The 19,771-nt window shown below is 38.2% G+C and overlaps 2 protein-coding genes and 1 pseudogene across 2 annotated transcripts; 1 reads left to right on the forward strand and 2 right to left on the reverse strand.

Annotated features, from left to right (window-relative positions):
* The first annotated feature begins 265 nt into the window (after positions 1 to 265).
* Positions 266 to 1,234, forward strand: LOC137946809 (uncharacterized). Its single transcript, XM_068793106.1, has one exon. It carries the CDS (start codon positions 266 to 268, stop codon positions 1,232 to 1,234), a length of 969 nt encoding a protein of 322 aa, XP_068649207.1.
* Positions 1,235 to 2,783: 1,549 nt separating this feature from the next.
* On the reverse strand, positions 2,784 to 7,937 carry LOC137946431 (uncharacterized; annotated as a pseudogene).
* A 370-nt stretch (positions 7,938 to 8,307) lies between these two features.
* Positions 8,308 to 19,121, reverse strand: LOC137946810 (two-component response regulator ARR10-like). Its single transcript, XM_068793107.1, has 6 exons — positions 18,977 to 19,121; positions 17,317 to 17,472; positions 16,890 to 17,225; positions 16,702 to 16,778; positions 9,298 to 9,331; positions 8,308 to 9,191 (listed from the first exon to the last, which is right to left on the reverse strand). Exons 1-6 carry the CDS (start codon positions 19,119 to 19,121, stop codon positions 8,308 to 8,310), a joined length of 1,632 nt encoding a protein of 543 aa, XP_068649208.1.
* Between the last annotated feature and the right edge of the window lie 650 nt (positions 19,122 to 19,771).

Genomic DNA, 19,771 nt, shown 5'->3' on the forward strand with positions numbered 1-19,771 from the left:
CTCAGATTCTATTCACACATGAGTATAAAGTTTTGAAAACTGTTTGAGATTCTACTAGCTGGGGCTGAATCCATGTCTGGTCTGGCCAAACTGTATATACAAATACGAACTCATCATCCTTTTCCACGAGTTTCTTAGCAGCAACAGAAAGACAACCCTTTCCAACTCACCATTTCTCTCTTTCTTTCTTCTCTCCCCTTTAAATCCCTTTTTTCTTTTCTCTCTCTGTCACAACAAAGGTAAAGCCACGAGGAAGCAGGCAAAAATGCCCGAGGCCGTCCCTTCTTGCTTCAGGGCTCATGGCGGCGACCATGGACTCCCCAATCTTACGACCTGCTTCTACAACATCCCTCACGGCGTCGCCGCCTTGACATGGGCGCGGACCCTCGTCGGCCACTCGCTCCGGGCGGATCTCCACCTTGACGGTCACGTTATTACTTACCATCTCCACATCAAGCCGTGGCTCTTCTGGAAGAAGCATGGCTCCAAGGCGTTCCTTTTAGATAATAAGATTCGCGTGCAGTTCTTCTGGAACCTCAGCCGCGCCAAATTTCTCTCCCGACCGGAGCCAGTCTCGGGCATCTTCTTCGCCGTGGCCGTCAACGGGGAGGTGACCCTTATTGCCGGAGATGACTACTCCCATGAGGATGCTTACGCCGGAACGACGGCGGCGCGGTTGGTCCTCCGGCAGGAGCACGTGTTTGCCAACAAGGTGTACACGACCAAGGCGAGATTCGGTGGCATGACCCACGATGTCTCCATCGACTGCAACACCTACGAGGACCCGAGACTGACTTTCTTCATCGACCGGAAGAAGGTGCTGCAGGTAAAGAGATTAAAGTGGAAATTTCGCGGGAACGAGAGGGTTGAATTCGACGGAGTGCAGATTCAGGTGTCGTGGGATGTTTACAATTGGCTGTTCGATGATAACTCGAACGAGAACAAGTACGCTGTGTTCATGCTTCGGTTCGAGGGGGAGGGCGAAGATGGGAAGAATTGGGTGGAGAAGTGCGACACCAGCAAGGTAATTCCCTTATGTCGGCCATGGGAGATGGATAAGAATATGAAGAAGAAGAAGAACAACAAGAGGTTACTGAAGACGAGCTCCTCTTCTTCGTCTTCCTCAGTGTCGTCCGCCGGCAGTTCGTCGGTGATGAAGTGGACGAGCTCGGAGGACAACAAATTGCGGAGCTCCGGCGGGTTCTCTCTGCTCATCCACGCTTGGAGAAATTGATTTCGCTTATGGATTGCTCTGTCGGTTCATCTTCAACAACATTTTCACCAATTTTCGTTATCTTCGTGTTACTGACTCATTCGTTTGGGGGGGGTGGGGGTGAGCGTGGACCACAGATTATTTGTGGTCATCATTGATTGTTCCGGTTGAGTTCATATTCCCCGTTGTAAAGATGCAAAACATATCGAAATGGAAAAGTAAATCCACTCCTTGTGTTCCCAAATCTCTTGCTTCTTTCCATTCAAAAAGATAGGGTGATTGCGGTTTCAGTTGGCCACTGCCTAGTCGACATTATGTCTCCCCAACCATATGAGCCCCTAACAGCTTTTCACTCAGATCCGTCTGTCTCTGATTAATTGAATTCTCCGAGAAGATGAAAAGAGAACAGTAGTAATCGGTTACTGACGTCGGTGCGGACAGATGTATCAGAGGTGGGTCTCTTCTGTCTGCTTCTCCTCCGCCTCTACGGATAGACGTCTCTGTCTTCATACGAAGCAACACTAACGTACGCGGTTGAGTAAACTACTTTATTAAGTAATCGTGTAATCGTCTATCTCGAACTCGATCCGTATCCTTATCTGTATCTGTACTTGGGTACGTTAATAGGTTGGAACAATCCTGAAATTTGAAGACAATTTGTAGACAGCAACAAGATTGAGCCCTTCTTTAATCTCTTTGTCATTGCTAGATGTCTTTGATTTAATCCATACGAATGAGTGTGAATCTGATCAGATAATGAAAATGATGCAGATACGAACTCTTGGGTGGCTTAGACTTAGAGGCTAAGGTGCTGACTTTGAAGATTGACGGAAGACGTGGTACTAGTGTCTTGGGTTGAAATGAAGTTTCCCCGAATTTGGCACTGGGTTTAATTCAGTGTCGGCCGCCTGAACAGAGCGGACACAGGGTGATGGTTACCATCTGATACTGACGAACCGGGAAGTACGAAAGGCCCTTAATTTCATCGTAAAATGATTAACCAATTTAAGAAGTCTCGTAAGTTTAAGATCTTTCGGCCGAGAGAAACCCATTTAGTCTCCCTGTGACCGCATGGTCGGAAAACGTAAACCGCTTCGTTATGAAGGAATCGTCTGATTGGAGCAAACTCTCTTATCCTTCACCGTGATGTGTTTGATTTGATCTAAAAACGTCATACAATTTGAAGGCAAAATATAAGTCTGTTTCATGTTGAAGGCCGCAAGAGTAGGTAATGTTAGAGAAATCGGGGCCAACCAGGCGGCCCTGCCGTTGACCCAGAAGGTTATCTGACGTTATTAAGATTTTAAATATTTTAAAACAAAGGTTCCGTAGGGAAAGAGGCTTTCGAGTCCCGTTCAGCATACTAGCAAATTTACAGCTCACCTGTCCGGTGTATCTCTTCTCTTTCTGGTTCAGACCAGCTTAGTCCATCAGATTACTATTAGAACTGGTTTCTACTAACGAAGCAGCTCACATGAACGCAGAAGGTTGATTAAAACAGATCAGAACCTATGTTTTAACTTGGTAATAATTAACCTCTTTACACATAAGTTGGCTAAACAAAAGCTGGGTTCAGCTGACGACGATGAACATAGTGAGGAAGATGTGAGATATCACATTTCAGCTCTTACTATTTAGCTGAAACTGAAGGTACTATGGAACTTATTGGTCAGAGACAACATGAATCTGAATTTGCAGGAAACACATTCAAAAAGTTACAGAATCCTGACACTTGATAGGAACTCTACATAAAACTTTACACAAATCAGAGCCAATAAAAGGATGTCAATGTGTATTCCACCCATAAATGTCCTGGGATCGGGGCAGTTTCCAGTGAATTGTGCCTGTGAAAAGTCGAAGCCAGGGTTCTGCAATTCAAATTAACAATGTTAGTTGGCCTCATCAATCAATTATCATTGAAAGAGATTTAGATAACACACCCCCGCTCCTTTCTGCTGTTCACTGTTGTCTACATCTTTAAGCTGACTCCATCGTTAGGCCTCACAGATAAAGGCCAATTGTGTTGTATTATGAAAGTAAGCAAAACACTACTTACTTTCATACAAACATGGACGAAAGCATCTCTAAACTGGCTGGACTGTTGCACAGAACCTATTCCACATAATTTGCAACAGGCAAAGCCCTCAAAAAGAATATGGAGCAAAGTGCTCTCACTTTGCCACTTCAGATCCTAGTTTGATCCTCGTAATCATTGAGGAGGCGAATGAGCGATCACAGATTTTGAAACAAGTACAGTTGAAGACATGTGAATACTGCGATCCACCATCCCCATCTACAAGAATGAAATTGAAATAATTTGAACTGGTAAATTACTGTCAGTAGGTGAATGTAACTGGAGTCTCTTTTTTGCCACAAATCACCAGAACTAATAACTAATTTGCTTCATTGTATTCAATTGAATGTCTAGTCACTTGCAAGTCATGTAACTTTGTCTCGGCAGGAAAAAAGCATTTGACCTTTTTAAGCATATGACCAATTTGAAGAAGAAAAAAAAAAAAACAAGACCCAACTGCTGTAAATAAATAAGAACTAAAAGCACAAAAACAGACAACATAGACAAACAACTATGCAAGTAGGACCATGAATTACCTGTTGAAGAACAGGTGTGGAAAAGTCTTTTCATGACTCTTTCCACGTGTCGTGGTAATCAAATTTTATATTAGGAGGAGCATAATATGAAGAATTTTCATTGCAAGCTGAAGTTATAAACTCCAGCTTGAAAGGGAATGTTGAAGAATAGATATGGAAGAGTCTTACATGACTCTCACAGCAAGAAATCTCACATAGCCAGAATTAATATAGTGGAATCTAACAAGAGTTTCACAGAATTGGCTCAATTAAAAGGTATTTTAGTTATGTTCAATTATTCAGTTATTCTAGGGTTTTCCTTTAAGTGTTTGACTTTGAGTATAACTAGGATAAATGTAGTTTAATTATAATCTAATGCTACCTGTTTCCTCTATTATAAATAGAGGTTCATCGTACTCAGGTATAATTAAGTCAATAAACTATTTTTCTTCTCCAAAAATTCAACATTAACTGTTCTTGGAACCTCTAAGCATAAGGTGTTTTTGCTCAAGATCTGCTGAATATGGATCGAGCTGACCTTGACCCAAGATAGGTGAAGACCATGTCTGCCCCTTGTCCCTCTTCTGCAAGGTAACGTGTATGTCCCATTCTCTAACAAGAAATTATGTGTATCAGAGATAAAACTTGCATCAGTGTTTGGTACAACATCTTCATTTATTATTTATTATGACTATTATTATTTTTTACAATGAGAAGAGAGGATTCATTAAGAAGAGAAGACAATGGCAAAGGAGGTGCTGACGGCAAGGTGTTGCCAGGTGACTCTTGTTATTTGAAACCCAAGAGAGGACAATGTGTGTACTGATCATTCAAATAAAAAAAGTTCATCTTTTAAATTTTATTAGCTTGAATCTATTAGATTGAACTAGGGAGCTCAATAGACAAAAGGCTAGAAAGAAATATTACAGGTCTAGAGATCTTGTAAATATTTCAACCAACAATAGACATTGCATCTATTTTTTTCTGAGCTTAATTACTTAAAATTTAGTTAATTGGGTTCTTGACTAAATAGCCTCATGAGGGTATGGGATTGGGTGTTTGTGTGTGTGTGTGTGAGAGAGAGAGATTGCATCTATTTTTTTCTGAGCTTAATAACTCAAAATTTTGTAAATTTGGCTCTTGACTAAATAGCCTCATGAGGGGTAATTTAGAGTCTTGTGTTAAGTCTCATGAGGGTATGTGATTGGGTCAAAGTGTGTGTGTGTGTGTGTGTGTGTGTGTGTGTGTGTGTGTGTGAGAGAGAGAGAGAGAGAGAGAGGAGAGAGAGAGAGAGAGAGAGAGAGAGAGAGAGAAGGATAAACTGCACAAGTAATTTTTTGCAAAAAAAAAAAAGATAAAAAATTTAAGCAAGAAATACCTAGGTCCAAAAGGAAGAATCAGTTTCAACCGGGCAGGCAAGATCATGCAGAGATCACAAAATAGTATATTAGCCTTTTCTAGATCCCATTAAAAAATCTTCTGCCCTGAAACAAAAACCAATAATCAGAACATTATTGATGAGAAAACAAGGGAAAGTTTATCCAATTTTATCTGAAGATCAGACAACTGAAGTTGGCTTTACCGCCATGGATGAAGCTGCGGCGCTTCTCAGGGGCCAATTTTTCTGCCATTCAATTGGTTTACACCTCCAACTTGCAGAGCTTCTGGTTTTCCTCCAATTTGAAATCCTTTCAGTTGTTCCTTTCTTCACACCTATATTCCAAGCATCTTTTGCAATGCAGTGGGTATCAGAATATTCTTTGCCAATAATAAACTATGTCAGTTGATCATTTAGACTCTGTTTGATTGATAGAAAGCGAGAGAAAATAACAGAGTAAAAGAGAGAACGAAAAAAAAGAATGAAAGGACATTTCTCTTCCCTTCTTTGGGTGAGTAGAGAAAATCAAGAAAAGAAGGGAAAAGAAACATTGATTCTCTCATTTAGATACATATAAAGTAGAGAGGAAAACTATGAGAAAATAAAAAAGTTCCAATCATCTGAAATGGTTGTTAACTAGCTCTCAATCGTTATAATCACAGCATCAAACATATGGTGATCAAGGCTTTTATTTTGCATTTTGTTAATGTAAAATTACAGACCCAAGTATTCCTCAGGCGACACCTATCAGCAATATCACCTGGGGCTAGCATATAGCATCTAGATTTGTAGCAACTATTTTAGAGCACAGCCAACCTTTACCTCTGGTGGAAACCAATCAGTTACATTACTGAAATGATAATGTTCTCGAGTACATTAAAAGTTTAGATACATTCATGCCCCAACAACATGAGCAGCCAAATGTTACACCCCAAATTACCAACTTCATGAACAAAATAAAATAAAACAACATGACAACTCAGAAGCTGATGTCAAATATTACATCCCTAAGAATGCGAATACATGATTCATCACATAACAGCAACACAAAGAAACAATTTAGTAATACTCCAAAACTTTCAAGAATTAAGCAAGGAAATATTTACTTGACATTAATGGGCTAGGTGGTATCCTTTTCATAAAAATCAACAATATTGCTTGATTTTCTGACCTTTCATCTTTATTGGTGTTTTTAAGATTCATGTTCAAGCCACTTATACTCTAAATCCACCTCCTAAAAAAGATAAATGACAAAGAAACTGTCACAATCTGCTTCAATCATCTCTTATTGGTCAACCTGCTTCAAGTACCTTCTATTGAAGAAACAACTAAAGATAATAGGAAAAAAACATAGAAAATCACATAGCACCAAAAGAATCTAGTAAGTGTAGCCGAATTTTTCAATGTACACATTTGAAGAGGTGATCTGCTACCTTAATTGCAAGACTTTGACGGCTAAAACTTACAACAAAAATTAGTACATCAAATGCAGCTGCTCAGCAGGACTGCAGAATGGATGACATGTATGAATATAGTAATACATCTAGAATGTTAAATATACACTCGGTCCTTCAGTTTTATCTAAATTCAACAACTTCAAGCTGTGGACTGACTGCAACCGAAAAAAAGAAAAAAGAAAAGAAAAGAAAAACATGATTTGAAAAAGGATAAGAAAAAGACCAAATCAAATGCCTGAAGTAGGATTGGTTACACTGATGGAAACAAATTCAATCCTTTAATGACATACAAAAATTATCATTGGAAAATAAACAATACTAACTGCATCATATAGGAACAACATCTGCTTCCTTGGTGCTGCTTCAATAAGATGTAGAGAAGTCCAACCATGGTTTCTAAACCAACTCCATGTTTGAACTCGCAACACTATTTCATCAAAGAACTAATAACTAAGGCGTGCGCACCAGGAATGGTGGTCGAGAATGGCAAATAGAGAGAGAGAGAGAGAGAGAGAGAGAGAGAATAGAGAAGTCCAACCATGGTTTCAAAACTAACTCCATGTTTGAACTCGCAACACTATTTCATCAAAGAACTAATAACTAAAGCGCGTGCACCAGGAATGGTGGTTGAGAATGGCCAAGAGAGAGAGAGAGAATAGAATGCATGGAGGAGAATTGGTAAATTGAGGATGGGAAGGAAGCCTAATAAATGTTTAGTTTTCCAATCTCTTCTTTCTTCAAATTCAAACTTCTAAGCTGGGAGGGAAAATTCAAGAATTGGACTTACATGGGCTGTGAAAATATGCGTTCGTGTTCTTTCAGGAGACTCAGTTCCGCCGAGAGTATCAAGAAAAGGAGATGGAGCAATTTTAGCTTTTGATCACATCAACCACTGCTGGAATCATCCTTCGTCTATGGAGGAAATAGGGTAAAGTTTGAGAGAAAGACATAGCCTAAAAAAAAAATTCTCCTCTTTTTCTCTTACTCTTCTCTTCCTGAATTCCACTCTGAAAAGAATTTTCTTTTCTCAACGAGCTGCAGCCAGGAAAAAGATTTTTTTTTTCTCATTTTTTTGTAATCATAGTGGGAAAGTATTAAAACTGAAGAGCAAACCACAAATGTTTCTATCCATTTTTAGATTTTCAAAACAGACACGTTGTCGAAAGAATTTTCAAAAAACTCTTATCTTGTTGATGCTTTTGATGTGGACAGTCCAACTGCAGCTTCGCAAATCCAGAACCCCTCGAAACTTGTTGAGATTTTGAGAAAGAGACTGAAACTGGAAACTGGAAAATGGCTGGCAGAGAGAAGTGGGAAATCATCGGTCGGAGCGATAGAGGAATAAAAACATCGAGCTGCCTGACTGAAGCCGGGCCGACGGATGCGGGGATAGGGTTGGGCCGGTTCGTTTTAGCAGCTCGACATTCAAATTAAAATCAAGGCCCAACATCCAAAGATTCAACAAATCTCAGACGAGGATATATTCACATGAAGATGAATGGATCTCATTTTCTACACGAGAGCTTTAAAATCCGGAAAGGTTTTATAGGGTTATAAAGTCATTCTCTTTCATGCACGGAAAGGTTTATAGGGTTATACCCATCTTTTGTAGACATCAAAGAGAGATTTTGTAACAGGAGTCTTTAAAGTATTACAGACATATTAAATCCCTAATTCAACCAGCTGATAAATTCTTCATCGTTAATATTTCTCTCCAGTTCATGGACACCAGTAGCTTGAAAAGTTGAACTGCCGGCTGCATCCATTGTTTGGGCGGTGGAAGCCTGGAACTCTGGCACATACTCAGTTGCATCATCTTGTAGACCAATCATGGATAGAAGTTGATCATCTCCCTGAAGCATTTGTAAAACCTGTTCGTTTTCCCGCAGCTGTTCATCAACACTAGGCATCGTTTGATGAGTCTCAGGTGCGGGAACCCCAGGATCAGGAACTGGCCATTCATGAGCCATCCACATCGAACTTCTGCTACTGTCAAGATTAAAACCAGCATGGTGCTGATTGTTAACTGATGCTTCAGGAATAAGGTTTGATGCATTACTCACTCCGTTATTAGCGAGCTGGAATCCTGTGTGTGTGCTGTGATAGCTAGATCTTTCTCCGACCATGGTAGGAGTACCAGTCATCATGTTCGGAGGTGTAAGGCTAGTTCCTGACCACCCAGAATAACGAGTTGGATCATGAATCACCGGGCCTGTGTTTCTCCTACTGTTGTGATCGAAAACATTGTTGTACCCGTTTCCAACTGGTGATTGTGGAACTGGGGCAGATGTATTGACCACTCCAAACGAAAATCCATTTTCATTGATTTGAAATCCCGTATAAGTGCCGGTTTGATGGCCAGAGTTCCCTCCAAGGTAACCGTTGTGATGGCTATAGTTTCCTCCGTGAATGTCCGTGGTCACTTGTTCTGTACCAAATGGCACTGAAGTTTGCTGGAGACCATGAATTTGAGTTTGTTGGCAAGAATGGACATTGGGAATGCTATCAAAACGAGTCTGAAAGCTCCTGTAGATTTCATCTATTTCATCTATTTCTGCAACCAAACATGCATTCATGTGAATCAAGAGAGAAGTTCTCTAGAGTTAGAGAAATTAAAACAAAAACTTTCATTAAAAAGGAACAGAGAATTTTAGCTTCACCTTCTTCCACTTTCCTTATAAAGCTACGATACTTCTGCAATAGAAACAATATGTTTAGAGAGTTATTAACTGAACAGTACAGGAAAACGATTCATGAGAGTGTATTGAACCAGAAAGAAAGGGTAGAAGAAGCAAGACATATTGCATAGAACTACTAGTAATTTTCTTTGAAAAGTGTTTTTAGGCATATATGTTGGTCCTGAACTGGGAAAGAATCATGAATCTGTAGAAAGGCCTTCCATCCCTTCTTTCCTCAGTAGGCTCTACTGCATGAAAAACAGATACATTTGAAGCTTTGATATATTTAGTTTTAGTCAATTTAGATTACTAAAACATACAAAAATACTGAAATAAATCAGGACATGAAAAATTATTTACCTTTACCAGAAGATAAAGAAACATTTTCTCAACATGAGCCTCTAATGTGGTAAAAAAATCTCAACTAATGAAAATGGTCACGCTGTAGCACCCTTTTTAGTGTTTGGATGCAATAGTAAGTAAGAATGTGATGCGAAGAATATTGTTGATATTGTCATTAGCTGACATTATTGTTTTATGTAATATTTTCAACACTTTGATAACATTCAAGGTTAGTAGAACCCAAATTAACTATTAACATCATTAAGTAGCCTACATAAATGTCAAAATACTGAAAATTATGACACAAAAAAGCATCAATAAGCAAAGGATCCTAACAAAAAAGTTGCAAATGGACTAGTATATGTCCCTCAGCATAGGTGGCAAGAAATGATTTTGCCTGAGACACAAACCATGAGACTAATCAGTGATGAGAGTGACCTAAAGGCAATATTACACATATACGCGTTGGGCAGCATGTAAAAATTGGGTGAGGGCCACCTTGCAGCTGGTGGTGGGTTGCCTGGCCAAGATGTCTATGAGCATGGGAAAATAGTGTAATGTGAAGTATTGTGGCCAACAATATAGCAATTGATGATACGCAATGTGGGGGATTTGGCAAGACAATCTTCTAGACTAATTTGCATTAGTTATACTCTCATATGGATAAAAATTATAAAGATGTGCCTACTGGTTGTGAATAAGCCTTTCAACTTGGCTAGTCATTTTGGGATGTACCTTAAACACAACTTTCACATAATATTAGTTCAAGTACTCTTATGTGAGTCTTCACCCAAACTGGTTAGGTCCTACTAGGATAAACTGGGGAGGAAAAGTGGGGGACACTAGTAAATCAACAATATACTAAAGATTTTATAATTGTTCACGATCATATTTCCGATTGCTAACCTGCTCCCAAGTACTTTTCACCTTAGAGTTAAAAATCCACTTAGTAAACTTCATACAACATCTATAACAATAGACTTCAATATTCCAATTACATTACCTAGCCAATACTTGAGACTTGTGACCAATAGTTACTAGGTTTTAAATAATAGTCTTACATGGATCACTAAGTAAAATAATCTTGGGTATTCCAATTGGAAAGGAAAAGTTCCTAACTTGAGTATTCATTTTAGATGGGCTTTAGATCTAACTTCACATGGAATAAGAGTAGGTGCTCATACGTGGATCTCCATCCAAACTCTCCACATGTAGAGCCACAAAAGAGGGCCTACACATGAGGAGGAGTGTTAAAGAATAGTCCTAAATAGATCAATACATACAAATTTTTTGGATTTATAAGTTGAGAAAAAAAGGTTCCTAACTTGACTAATCATTTTGGATGGGTCTTGGACCCAATTTTACATGGAATCAGAGCAGAGGTTCATGTGTGGGCCTGCACCCAAACTTTGCACTTGTAGAGCCACAAAAAAAATGCCTACATGTGAGGTGGTGCTAAAGAATAGTCCCACATGGATTAATGAGTATAAATTTTTTGGGTTTATTAGTTGAAAAAAAGATTTTCTAACTTAACTAGTTATTTTAAGATGGGTCTTGGACCCAACTTTACAATGTATCAGAGTAGGTGTTCATTCATGGCCCTCCACCCAAACTGTCCACATGTAGAACCATAAAAACGGACCTATATGTGAGGGGTTGTTAAAGAATAACCCAACATGAATTAGTAAGTACAAAGATTTTTGGTTCTTTACACCAGGAACAAGTACCTAGACCTACAAAGGGATTTTTCAACACTACTTACTAATTAACTTGCAATAAAGATTAGACCTAACTAAGGTGAATCTACAAAAAATTCAACAACTCAGATAATGAATGATATGAAAATAAAATGGCACAAGTAATGGCTATAAATATGGTTTTATGAGGTAGTCAATAAAACAACTAATCCTATTGCAAATGCTTAATTCCATATGATTTTCAAATTTCTTAGCACAAACTACACAATCAAAGATCTAAATATTCAATTCAAACTTAAAAACATAAGCTTTGAAATATTTAGCTCTATATAGAAACCAATGAGATTTAATTTCCTTTTGAGCTTCAGAGGATGCAAAAAATTCTAATATCATATGAGAGCACTTGAGAGCTTTTAAATTTACTTTGACAAGGAAAATAATTTATTTGGGGTGAGTTTGGTTAAATAGACAACTCCTCAATGTTAAAAAAAACTAGTTTCTATGGCTAGATAATGATTTTTTATCACTTAGAAAAAATAGTCCCAATTAGTTAGTCTATAAATTATGAAAAATAAATATTAATCCTATTTTTGCTACTAAGTATGTTGCTAAATCACTTTCACATTTTGGAGACCTGCAACAACCAGATCTAGGCTTGACATTTTGTAAACTTGATCTATTGCTAGGACTTGACTCCTTTTGAAAATCGTCTTGCTTTAGTAGATTTATGTACTTGATTCAACCCTTTCATCTTTAGTTGCTTCTTTATTGCCCAATGGGTTTGACTCCTTTTGAGTACAAAACATTCAATTTTAAGGGGTTGATTACTTTCAACTTCAGAAACTACTTTTCCAACACAAATGGGTTGATTCAATTTTTATTCGAAAGTTATTGTTTTGTGGATTTGACTCCTTTTAACTACTCTTCTTATTCAATAGAGTTGATTCTTGCTCTAGGGTTGACCCCATGGGCTTCTCTACTTTGAATGCTTCAACTCTCCTACTAAAGGGGTTCTCTCCTTCTTGAGTTCAAATTCACTATTTGGATGAGTCACAGTCCTTGTTGCCTTTGATTCTTTATTTTCTTATTGATGTGGTTGACTCATTTGTATGAGGCCAGTTCCTTGTGCCTAGATAGTTAAATTACCTTCATGTTTAGAAAACATTATATTTGTTTACAATGATTAAATTTTTGGGTTTGTTATCATCAAAATTAGAACACGTAGAAGGATCAAGTGCAAAACTCATGAGCTAAATCTAATGTATAATGAATTTGAAAATGACTCCTCCTCTGCAAACATAATTGTGGTATCAAAGTGATTTTAGTATTTTAAAATAGTTTACTCTTGCTTCCCTCTTGTTCTTGCTCTCCCAATACAATAGGGAACAAAAAGAAAAAAAAATTGAACAACTATGATGTGGCCATTGAGGTGTCTAGTTGCTTCATTGACCTATCTTCTGAAGGCAAGAGAGAAGGGTAAAAGGTATGGGTGCCTATGGGGCCCAAAAATGGGTGTGAAGCTTATGTGAAATAGGAGTGAGACTCATTGGAGGGGAGAATAGATGATCCTATGGGTCCTAAAAGTTGGCTTGAAGTTGAAGGCATAGTTGGTGTGGCCTCCTCATGTGTGGTCTGTGTGGAACAGGTGAAGGTGGTGATGGCCAAGTGGTTGGATTTACAAAGGCATGTGAGTGCTCAATATCCCTTGCCTAGGGGGAAATCCCCATCTTGTAAGGAGATATGTAGATCTTCTAGCTAGCTAATCATCATGCATTGGTGGAGACCACATCTCTCTCTCCAACTGTCTAGGCATCTAAACCTCGTACTCCCCCATGAGCTCCTATACATGAAGCTTATATGGCACATCCTCTTCCACTATAAGATCAAAATGTTTTAGAAGTGTGATCATCCCTCTCCAAAGAGGTCACTCTATTATCATCATGCATAGGAGGAGACTCCATCTCTCTCTCTCTCTCTCTCTCTCTCTCTCTCTCTCTCTCTCTCTCTCTCTCTCTCTCTCTCTCTCTCTCTCTCTCTCTCTCTCTCTCTCTCTCTCTCTCTCTCTCTCTCTCTCTCTCTCTCTCTCTCCAACTGTCTGGGCATCGAAGTCTCATACTCCCCCATGAGATTCTATATATGAAGCTTAAATGGCACATCCACTATAAGATCAAAATGTTTTAAAAGTGTGGTCATCCCTCTCCAAAGAGGTCCCTCTATTGTCCATGGAACTGACTCTCTCACGGAGAGAGCTGAGTGAATCAATCACTTTCTGTAAATGATCTAAACTTAGAGGATAATTGTCCAAGCATTCTCAATATAAGCCTCTCAGACAGTGTTTGTTGTCAACCTGAGATTGCATCATGAAGAAGAGTATATACCTCATCATTGCCAATGTCCTAAATGTCCTTCTCACTAGATCTATCCTCATTCCAATCTACTACAATCTAACTAAGTTAAGGATAAGTGGTGGAGCAAGTCACCCAAACTTTGTTAGATTTGCATTCTGACAGAACTGATCTTCTATTCATTTAACAGTTGAAATGGAGAAGGTCCCAAAGAAGGATTGCTCCGATACCAATTGGTAAGAACCCCAATTGAGAAAAGTCCTTATCTTTTATTAAAAATTCAAGGAAGAGTTAAAAGAGAGGTTAAGAGGGTTGACATAACAGAAAAGGAAGAAGAGATAAGTAAAGTAGAGGAAGAGAGGGAGATAGATAGAGAGCTAAAGAAAAGAGGAGAGAAGAAAAGAGAGGAGAGGTGGTAAGACATGAATTTGAGAGGGAAAAGATAAGCAAGAGAAATTTTGGAAAAGGCTTGATCAATTTCTTCCTTCAATCAATACCCCTATTTATAATTTTTATTGTATTATTCAAAAAACTCATTTACATAACTCAAGAAGAGATTATAGAAAATATAAAGATTACATCAATCTAAGAAAGATATAAAAAATTGAAAGATTACATCAATTAAGGATAAATCTTATCTTACCAAGAAGAAATAATTATGACTTATCTTTTGTTAAAAAATAGTCACAAATAGATTAGTGGGTACAAAGATCTTGAGTTTATTTGTTAGGAAGGAGGCTTCTTAAGTTGGCTAGTCATTTTGGTATGTCTTGGACCAAACTTCACATGGTATTAGAGTAGGTTTTCATGTGCCTCCACCCAAATTGTTTATATGTAAAGCCAAAAAAGAGGGGCTACACGTGAGAGGGAGTGTTAAAGAATAGTCACACATAGATTACTGAGTATAAAGATCTTGGTTTATTAGTTGGGAATTTTTTTTTCTAACTTGGCTAGTCATTTTGGGATTTGTACCTTTTTCTTAGACCTAACTTCACATTTTTTACTAGCCCCTTTAGAAGGCATTTGTACCTTTTTACCCTCATGATCCACTCCCCCTGTTTCTTGGAGGTGGCACCACCTCCACTTTCTATTTTGCAGTGGCGCCTCCTTCTCTTTCTGTTTCCTTTTTTCTTCTCTTCTGCTCTTCTATTTTTCTTTTTCTCTTTGTTCTTTAGGGGCACTTTTGTGTTTCTAGATTTCCTAGAAAATAAAATCAAATTGCTTCTTTTACCCTTAAGGTGGTACCCTTTAAACTTTATTTTTTTTCATAGAAAAAATGCTCTTCAAGTTATAATTTGTACCCCTCCCCTAGCTTGTACATGTGTGTTTTACATAGTTTTGGGTTTTATCATTATGTTGGAAAATTCATTTGTGGGTTTAGGATTGTGTGGCCTAGTGAGCTACTAGAAAATCTCTTTGTGAGTGTAGGTCAGTGTGTTAGCTATCTACTATAGATCTAAGTGAAGGTATGCTATTATAAATTAACTATTGTGGGCAGTATTGTAATTGATCTTAGAGACTATTTGTTGTAGATGCCATAGGGTAATCCAAACTTAGTGGAGCCTCAAGAGGTGCTAAAAGCATCTTGGAGGGTAGACTAGCAATCCGTTAAAGGACTGTGAACCACAAAAAAATCTTATTTGTATTTTATATGCAGTTGCTTTTGCTTGTACCTTGATCATTGTGCTTAAGCATAGATTGTAAGATTGACCTTACACTTTGAATTAGTTGAAAGGATAAATATATACACATAAGGATTAAGATAAAGGAGTTAAAATGAGTGGTATAAGTTAATAAACTCATTCACCCTGTCTAGACATGTTCCTTGTAGGAACTAACATCTCCTGTTACGGGTTATTCGCTAAATGATAAAAATAATTTTATCCTCTCCTAGTAGTCAGTTTTTTTTTTTTTTTTTGGAAATGTTGGAAAGCTTTTTATTTTACCCAAACATAGTCCCCTTCTTGCTACAGTGAAGTTTGAAGCTCCCAAGTGTTCCCACAAGGTTTTACAAGTTTTAGCCCTCCTCCAACGATCAAAAGAAAGTCAAAATCTCATAGTTTACTCCATAGTGCTAACTACTTTAGTGTTTGTATTTTCAAATCTGATTTGAAAAGTTAGATCTCTACTAGTTAAGTATGTGTAGAGTGATTTCACATCATTATTGAGTCTTTGATTGATCCTGACAGAAGCAATATTGCATCCATTTGGTATATCATTTATTTTTAAGTCGTTTATTACTTATGCTGTTGAATTTCCAGTAGGTGCTCATCACTTCCAAGCTACATGTTCAACCAGTTTCCTTGCTCCTGTTGAAGGGGGATGTGAACCAGTCACCTATAAACAAGTTAATCTCAATCAAGAAGATAAGGAAGTTAGAGAAAAATTACCTTATTCTACCTCAAATGAAATCTTTAGGTATATGGAGAAGAAATAGGATTTAGAGAGGAAAAATAGGATCCTCTCTCACAGCAAGAGATTTTCTCTCTCTAAAACAAGAAAGAATTTATAAGTTAGCCTGAAATAAAGGAGAGAATATTGAAGACAATTCAAAATGTTACCTTAAAGATCTAGTCGATGAAGATACAAGTAATCATCAATCAACAGTGAATCAAGATTCACCATCAGTTGAATGTTCAAATTCTAAATTTTGTCGGCAACTAATATTACTACAAACTCTTTATAGAGATGGGAAACTTGTCTCCTTTAAATCTCATTTAAAAAGTCCAAAATTTCATAAGCAAACAATTTACACAGTTAAAGGAAACAATTATAAGATGTTTCTGTATGTGTGTACTCATAATTTATTTGTGCTTCATCACTCACACTGCAGAACAAAAGATACTACAGATAATAACCTTTCTTGTGGTTTGTGATTAAGGATTGCATAAAATGAAAAAGATGTTCATTTGATATTCCATTTACTGCCTGAGCATGTCATGTATTCAATAGGATTCAAGCTTAAAATATGAAATCACACGTTATCCAACAAACAATCAAACCTGAAGACGACTAGCCACTTGTTGTCTTCTTATACCAGGCACATTCATCAGCTCAAGTATTGAACTAGGGACAGCCTCTACATCCACAAAAAAAGAAGAAGCAAAGAACATCAATCTGACAATACGAAGTGTGGTGTAGGATTTGATAAATAACCCAGAAAGTAAGAAGCGCAAATGTGTCATCTTACTCTCAAAGCCCAGAACATTAATCGCTGAGAAGAACTTGTTACGCAGGGCAGCATGCCAATCAAGGCACTGCTTCCTTTTCTGGGCGCTTTCATCCTTCTTAATGCCACTAGTTACCTGTTCATTATTGTTCTTCCCTTTTCGTGGTGTAAGGTGATTCTCATGCCATTCACCCGGATCGCTGTAGTTGTCTGATTCTTCAGTGTTCATCTCTCTTGCTTTCCTATTCCAGTTAACGTAATTCCTGAAGTTTGTCAGCGCATTCATGGCAGCAGATTTGGCGACGTAAAAGGAGGCATTTTGTTGAGTTGCTCTCTTGATAATCACTGGATTTGTGTCTGCCGAGATTACTGCAAGGCAGAAAATAAACCTGCTGAAGTACTTTGGGTGATAGTTATGTGAAGGGTTAAGATACGAGAAAACACTCACTGACTACAGGTAGGTCCATCCATTTTTCTTTGATCTTGTCCAGAATCTCAAATCCATTCATCACGGGTATGTAAACATCAACCATAACTATGTCAAATTTGCCGCGTCTCCTTAGCAGCTCCAACCATGCAAACTTTCCCGAGTCGAATACCGTAACTGTGGAATTAAAAATTAAGGTCACCGTTTGTCGAAGAACAAAAAAAGAACTGCGTCAAGTAACTAAGCAATGTCAACCCGATTGTCCTAAGAGGGCAGAAACGGGGTTATCTGCAAATTTTATGCACCCCTTGATGGTCACAGTGCCGTTTAGCAGCGATCATATTGAGTTCCATTACTGAGATATGGTTTCTTGTTTATAAATCTCCTTTTAAAGTTCTCGAAGACAATGTATTCTTTGAAATATTTACAACAAAGAGAGACTAACAGAGGGAAGAAAGAAGAAGGAGAGGATGGGAAGGATCTCCTAGGTGGAGATTTCGTCACTAAGCTCCACTAACGATGATAGTCAAATCGACTTTGACCAGGAGATCTGGGAGTATTTATTGTCTGACATAAGTCTTAACTCAAGAGTAGAGCCATTAACTCTGGCTTCGTGAGACTATAGTGACTGAAAAGTACCAAAAAAACTAAAAAATATTATGAAAAATCTGAACTGAGTACATTGTTGTTCCTCTACTACCAAATGCTTAAATGTAAGTGGGACATCTCGACTCACATTGATAGATATATCTGTGGAAAAAAGGGTTTTAAACATGTTCTCTATTGTCCCAAATGGACTCAAATCCATAGTTAACCAATTGAAAATAATTCTAAATAAGATCAAGGTATATGGTTTCTGGTCCATGGTCACCACACCTTCAAGCATACATGATGATACCTGTTCATAATTTGGGAAGTACACTAGCTATTTTTAGTTTGTAAAATACACTAGCTAATACAAAATTTCCATTTTATATATGATGTTTATGATTTGGGTATAATCAAATCACTAATAATCATACACATGCATGAGAAAACTTTATTATCTATAATAATTAAACAACATTTAATATAGTTATTGTATTGAATGCATAAAATAGGAGAAAGATAAGGTGATAGGCATCAAATCGTTCTACCTTTACTTAGTTTTGTTATTTTGATTAATTTTCACTGAAGAAAACCCAAGACATGCTAACTTGGAAACTGGAACTTTTCTTTCTGCCAGCCGCTTGCTGTGAAAGACTAATCTGTAGCTCTCTACCTCCAGGAATTTCCGGGACCAAACTACTCACCTAGCTTGAGGTGAATGGGGCCTGGTTCCATTCACCACGATCTAGGTAATTGGTTGCTCCATGAAATTCCTAGAGGAGATTCAATCTCGTGAAAGAGACTCTATTGGTATATGCCCTCATCTCCATTCGCAGACACTCGAAGGGGAGGGAGAATTCTTTGTTACAACTCCATGCACGAAGAAAACGGTCAAAATCTTTAGATTTGAGGAAAAGAAAGTAAGAAATGAGCGGCTGTGAAAAAAATCACACAAATAACTTACGGACTACAAAAAAAAAGAAGAAAAGAAAAGCTATTTGAGATTAAAAAACTGAAAACCATCGAGAGAAGAAGACAGAAGAATGAAAGCAAGAAGCAACTAAATCGGAAATCCAGAAGGAGATATCGATACCTTTACAACCCAACGAGGTCAGAACCCTCTGCGCATGCTTCAGATAGAAGTGGTCCTCATCAGCAACCAGAACTCGAACCGCCTGATCATCAGGTCTAGATCGACGGAATGCAAAATGACCCGCATCTGTATTCACCCTCTCCATCGTTGGAAATGTTACTGAGGAAGCAGAACCCGTAAAAGATGCAAGCAGCAGGAGCAGAAGCAGTCGAAACGGGAGAATCTATCTGCCAAATATAGATATAGGAGGAAAGTAGAGATCAAAGGAGTGGGGTAAAGGATCATCACAGACGGTGCGTTTGATGGGTACCAATATACACCGCCGTGCATCACTTCGCCAAGCGCAGCTCGATCAGAAAGCGGGGACGTGGTTTTTGCAATCTCGCTGAAAACCACGACATTATAGGGAACTCGTTGTTGGATTAACCATGCGGGAGATAGCGGATGCAGTGCATTCATGAGGCAACCATTGGGACATTAAGAACGAGACCCCTTACGTTTTTGGAAATTTTACTCAAAATTGGTCTCAGCAGACCTCAGAGAATCTGTCCAAAATTTTGCACTCGATAGTTTCCTTGCCTGACCGGACCTGCCTGTCTCTGACCAGGTTTTGTTGGTTGGAAATTTGAAACGTATAACGAAATGGTATTAAGCCGAAAAGTTGTCTGTGCTTGTTTGTTAGAACCAAATTATTCCCCTTTTCCTCTCTCTGTGTGACTTCTTATATTGACTGGGACGGTGACATGCATGAGGAGTTAATTCTTATTGACTTGTTTAACATCAACAGTCGATCAA

This window comes from Aristolochia californica, unplaced genomic scaffold, assembly GCF_029961685.1.
Source record: "Aristolochia californica isolate CCGP_79_NKW_82.1479 unplaced genomic scaffold, dmAriCali1.0.hap1 SCAF_12, whole genome shotgun sequence".
NCBI classification, from domain to species: domain Eukaryota; kingdom Viridiplantae; phylum Streptophyta; class Magnoliopsida; order Piperales; family Aristolochiaceae; genus Aristolochia; species Aristolochia californica.

Excerpts from the sequence above, each read along its gene's own strand:
- LOC137946809 (XM_068793106.1), top strand. The coding sequence starts at position 266 with ATGCCCGAGGCCGTCCCTTCTTGCTTCAGGGCTCATGGCGGCGACCAT.
- LOC137946810 (XM_068793107.1), bottom strand. The coding sequence starts at position 19,121 with ATGGAGAGGGTGAATACAGATGCGGGTCATTTTGCATTCCGTCGATCT. Across the intron at positions 17,473-18,976 it reads GACCTCGTTGGGTTGTAAAG|TTACGGTATTCGACTCGGGA; the intron begins GTATCGATATCT and ends TTAATTCCACAG. Across the intron at positions 9,332-16,701 it reads AAGTGGCTAGTCGTCTTCAG|AAGTATCGTAGCTTTATAAG; the intron begins GTTTGATTGTTT and ends TTTCTATTGCAG.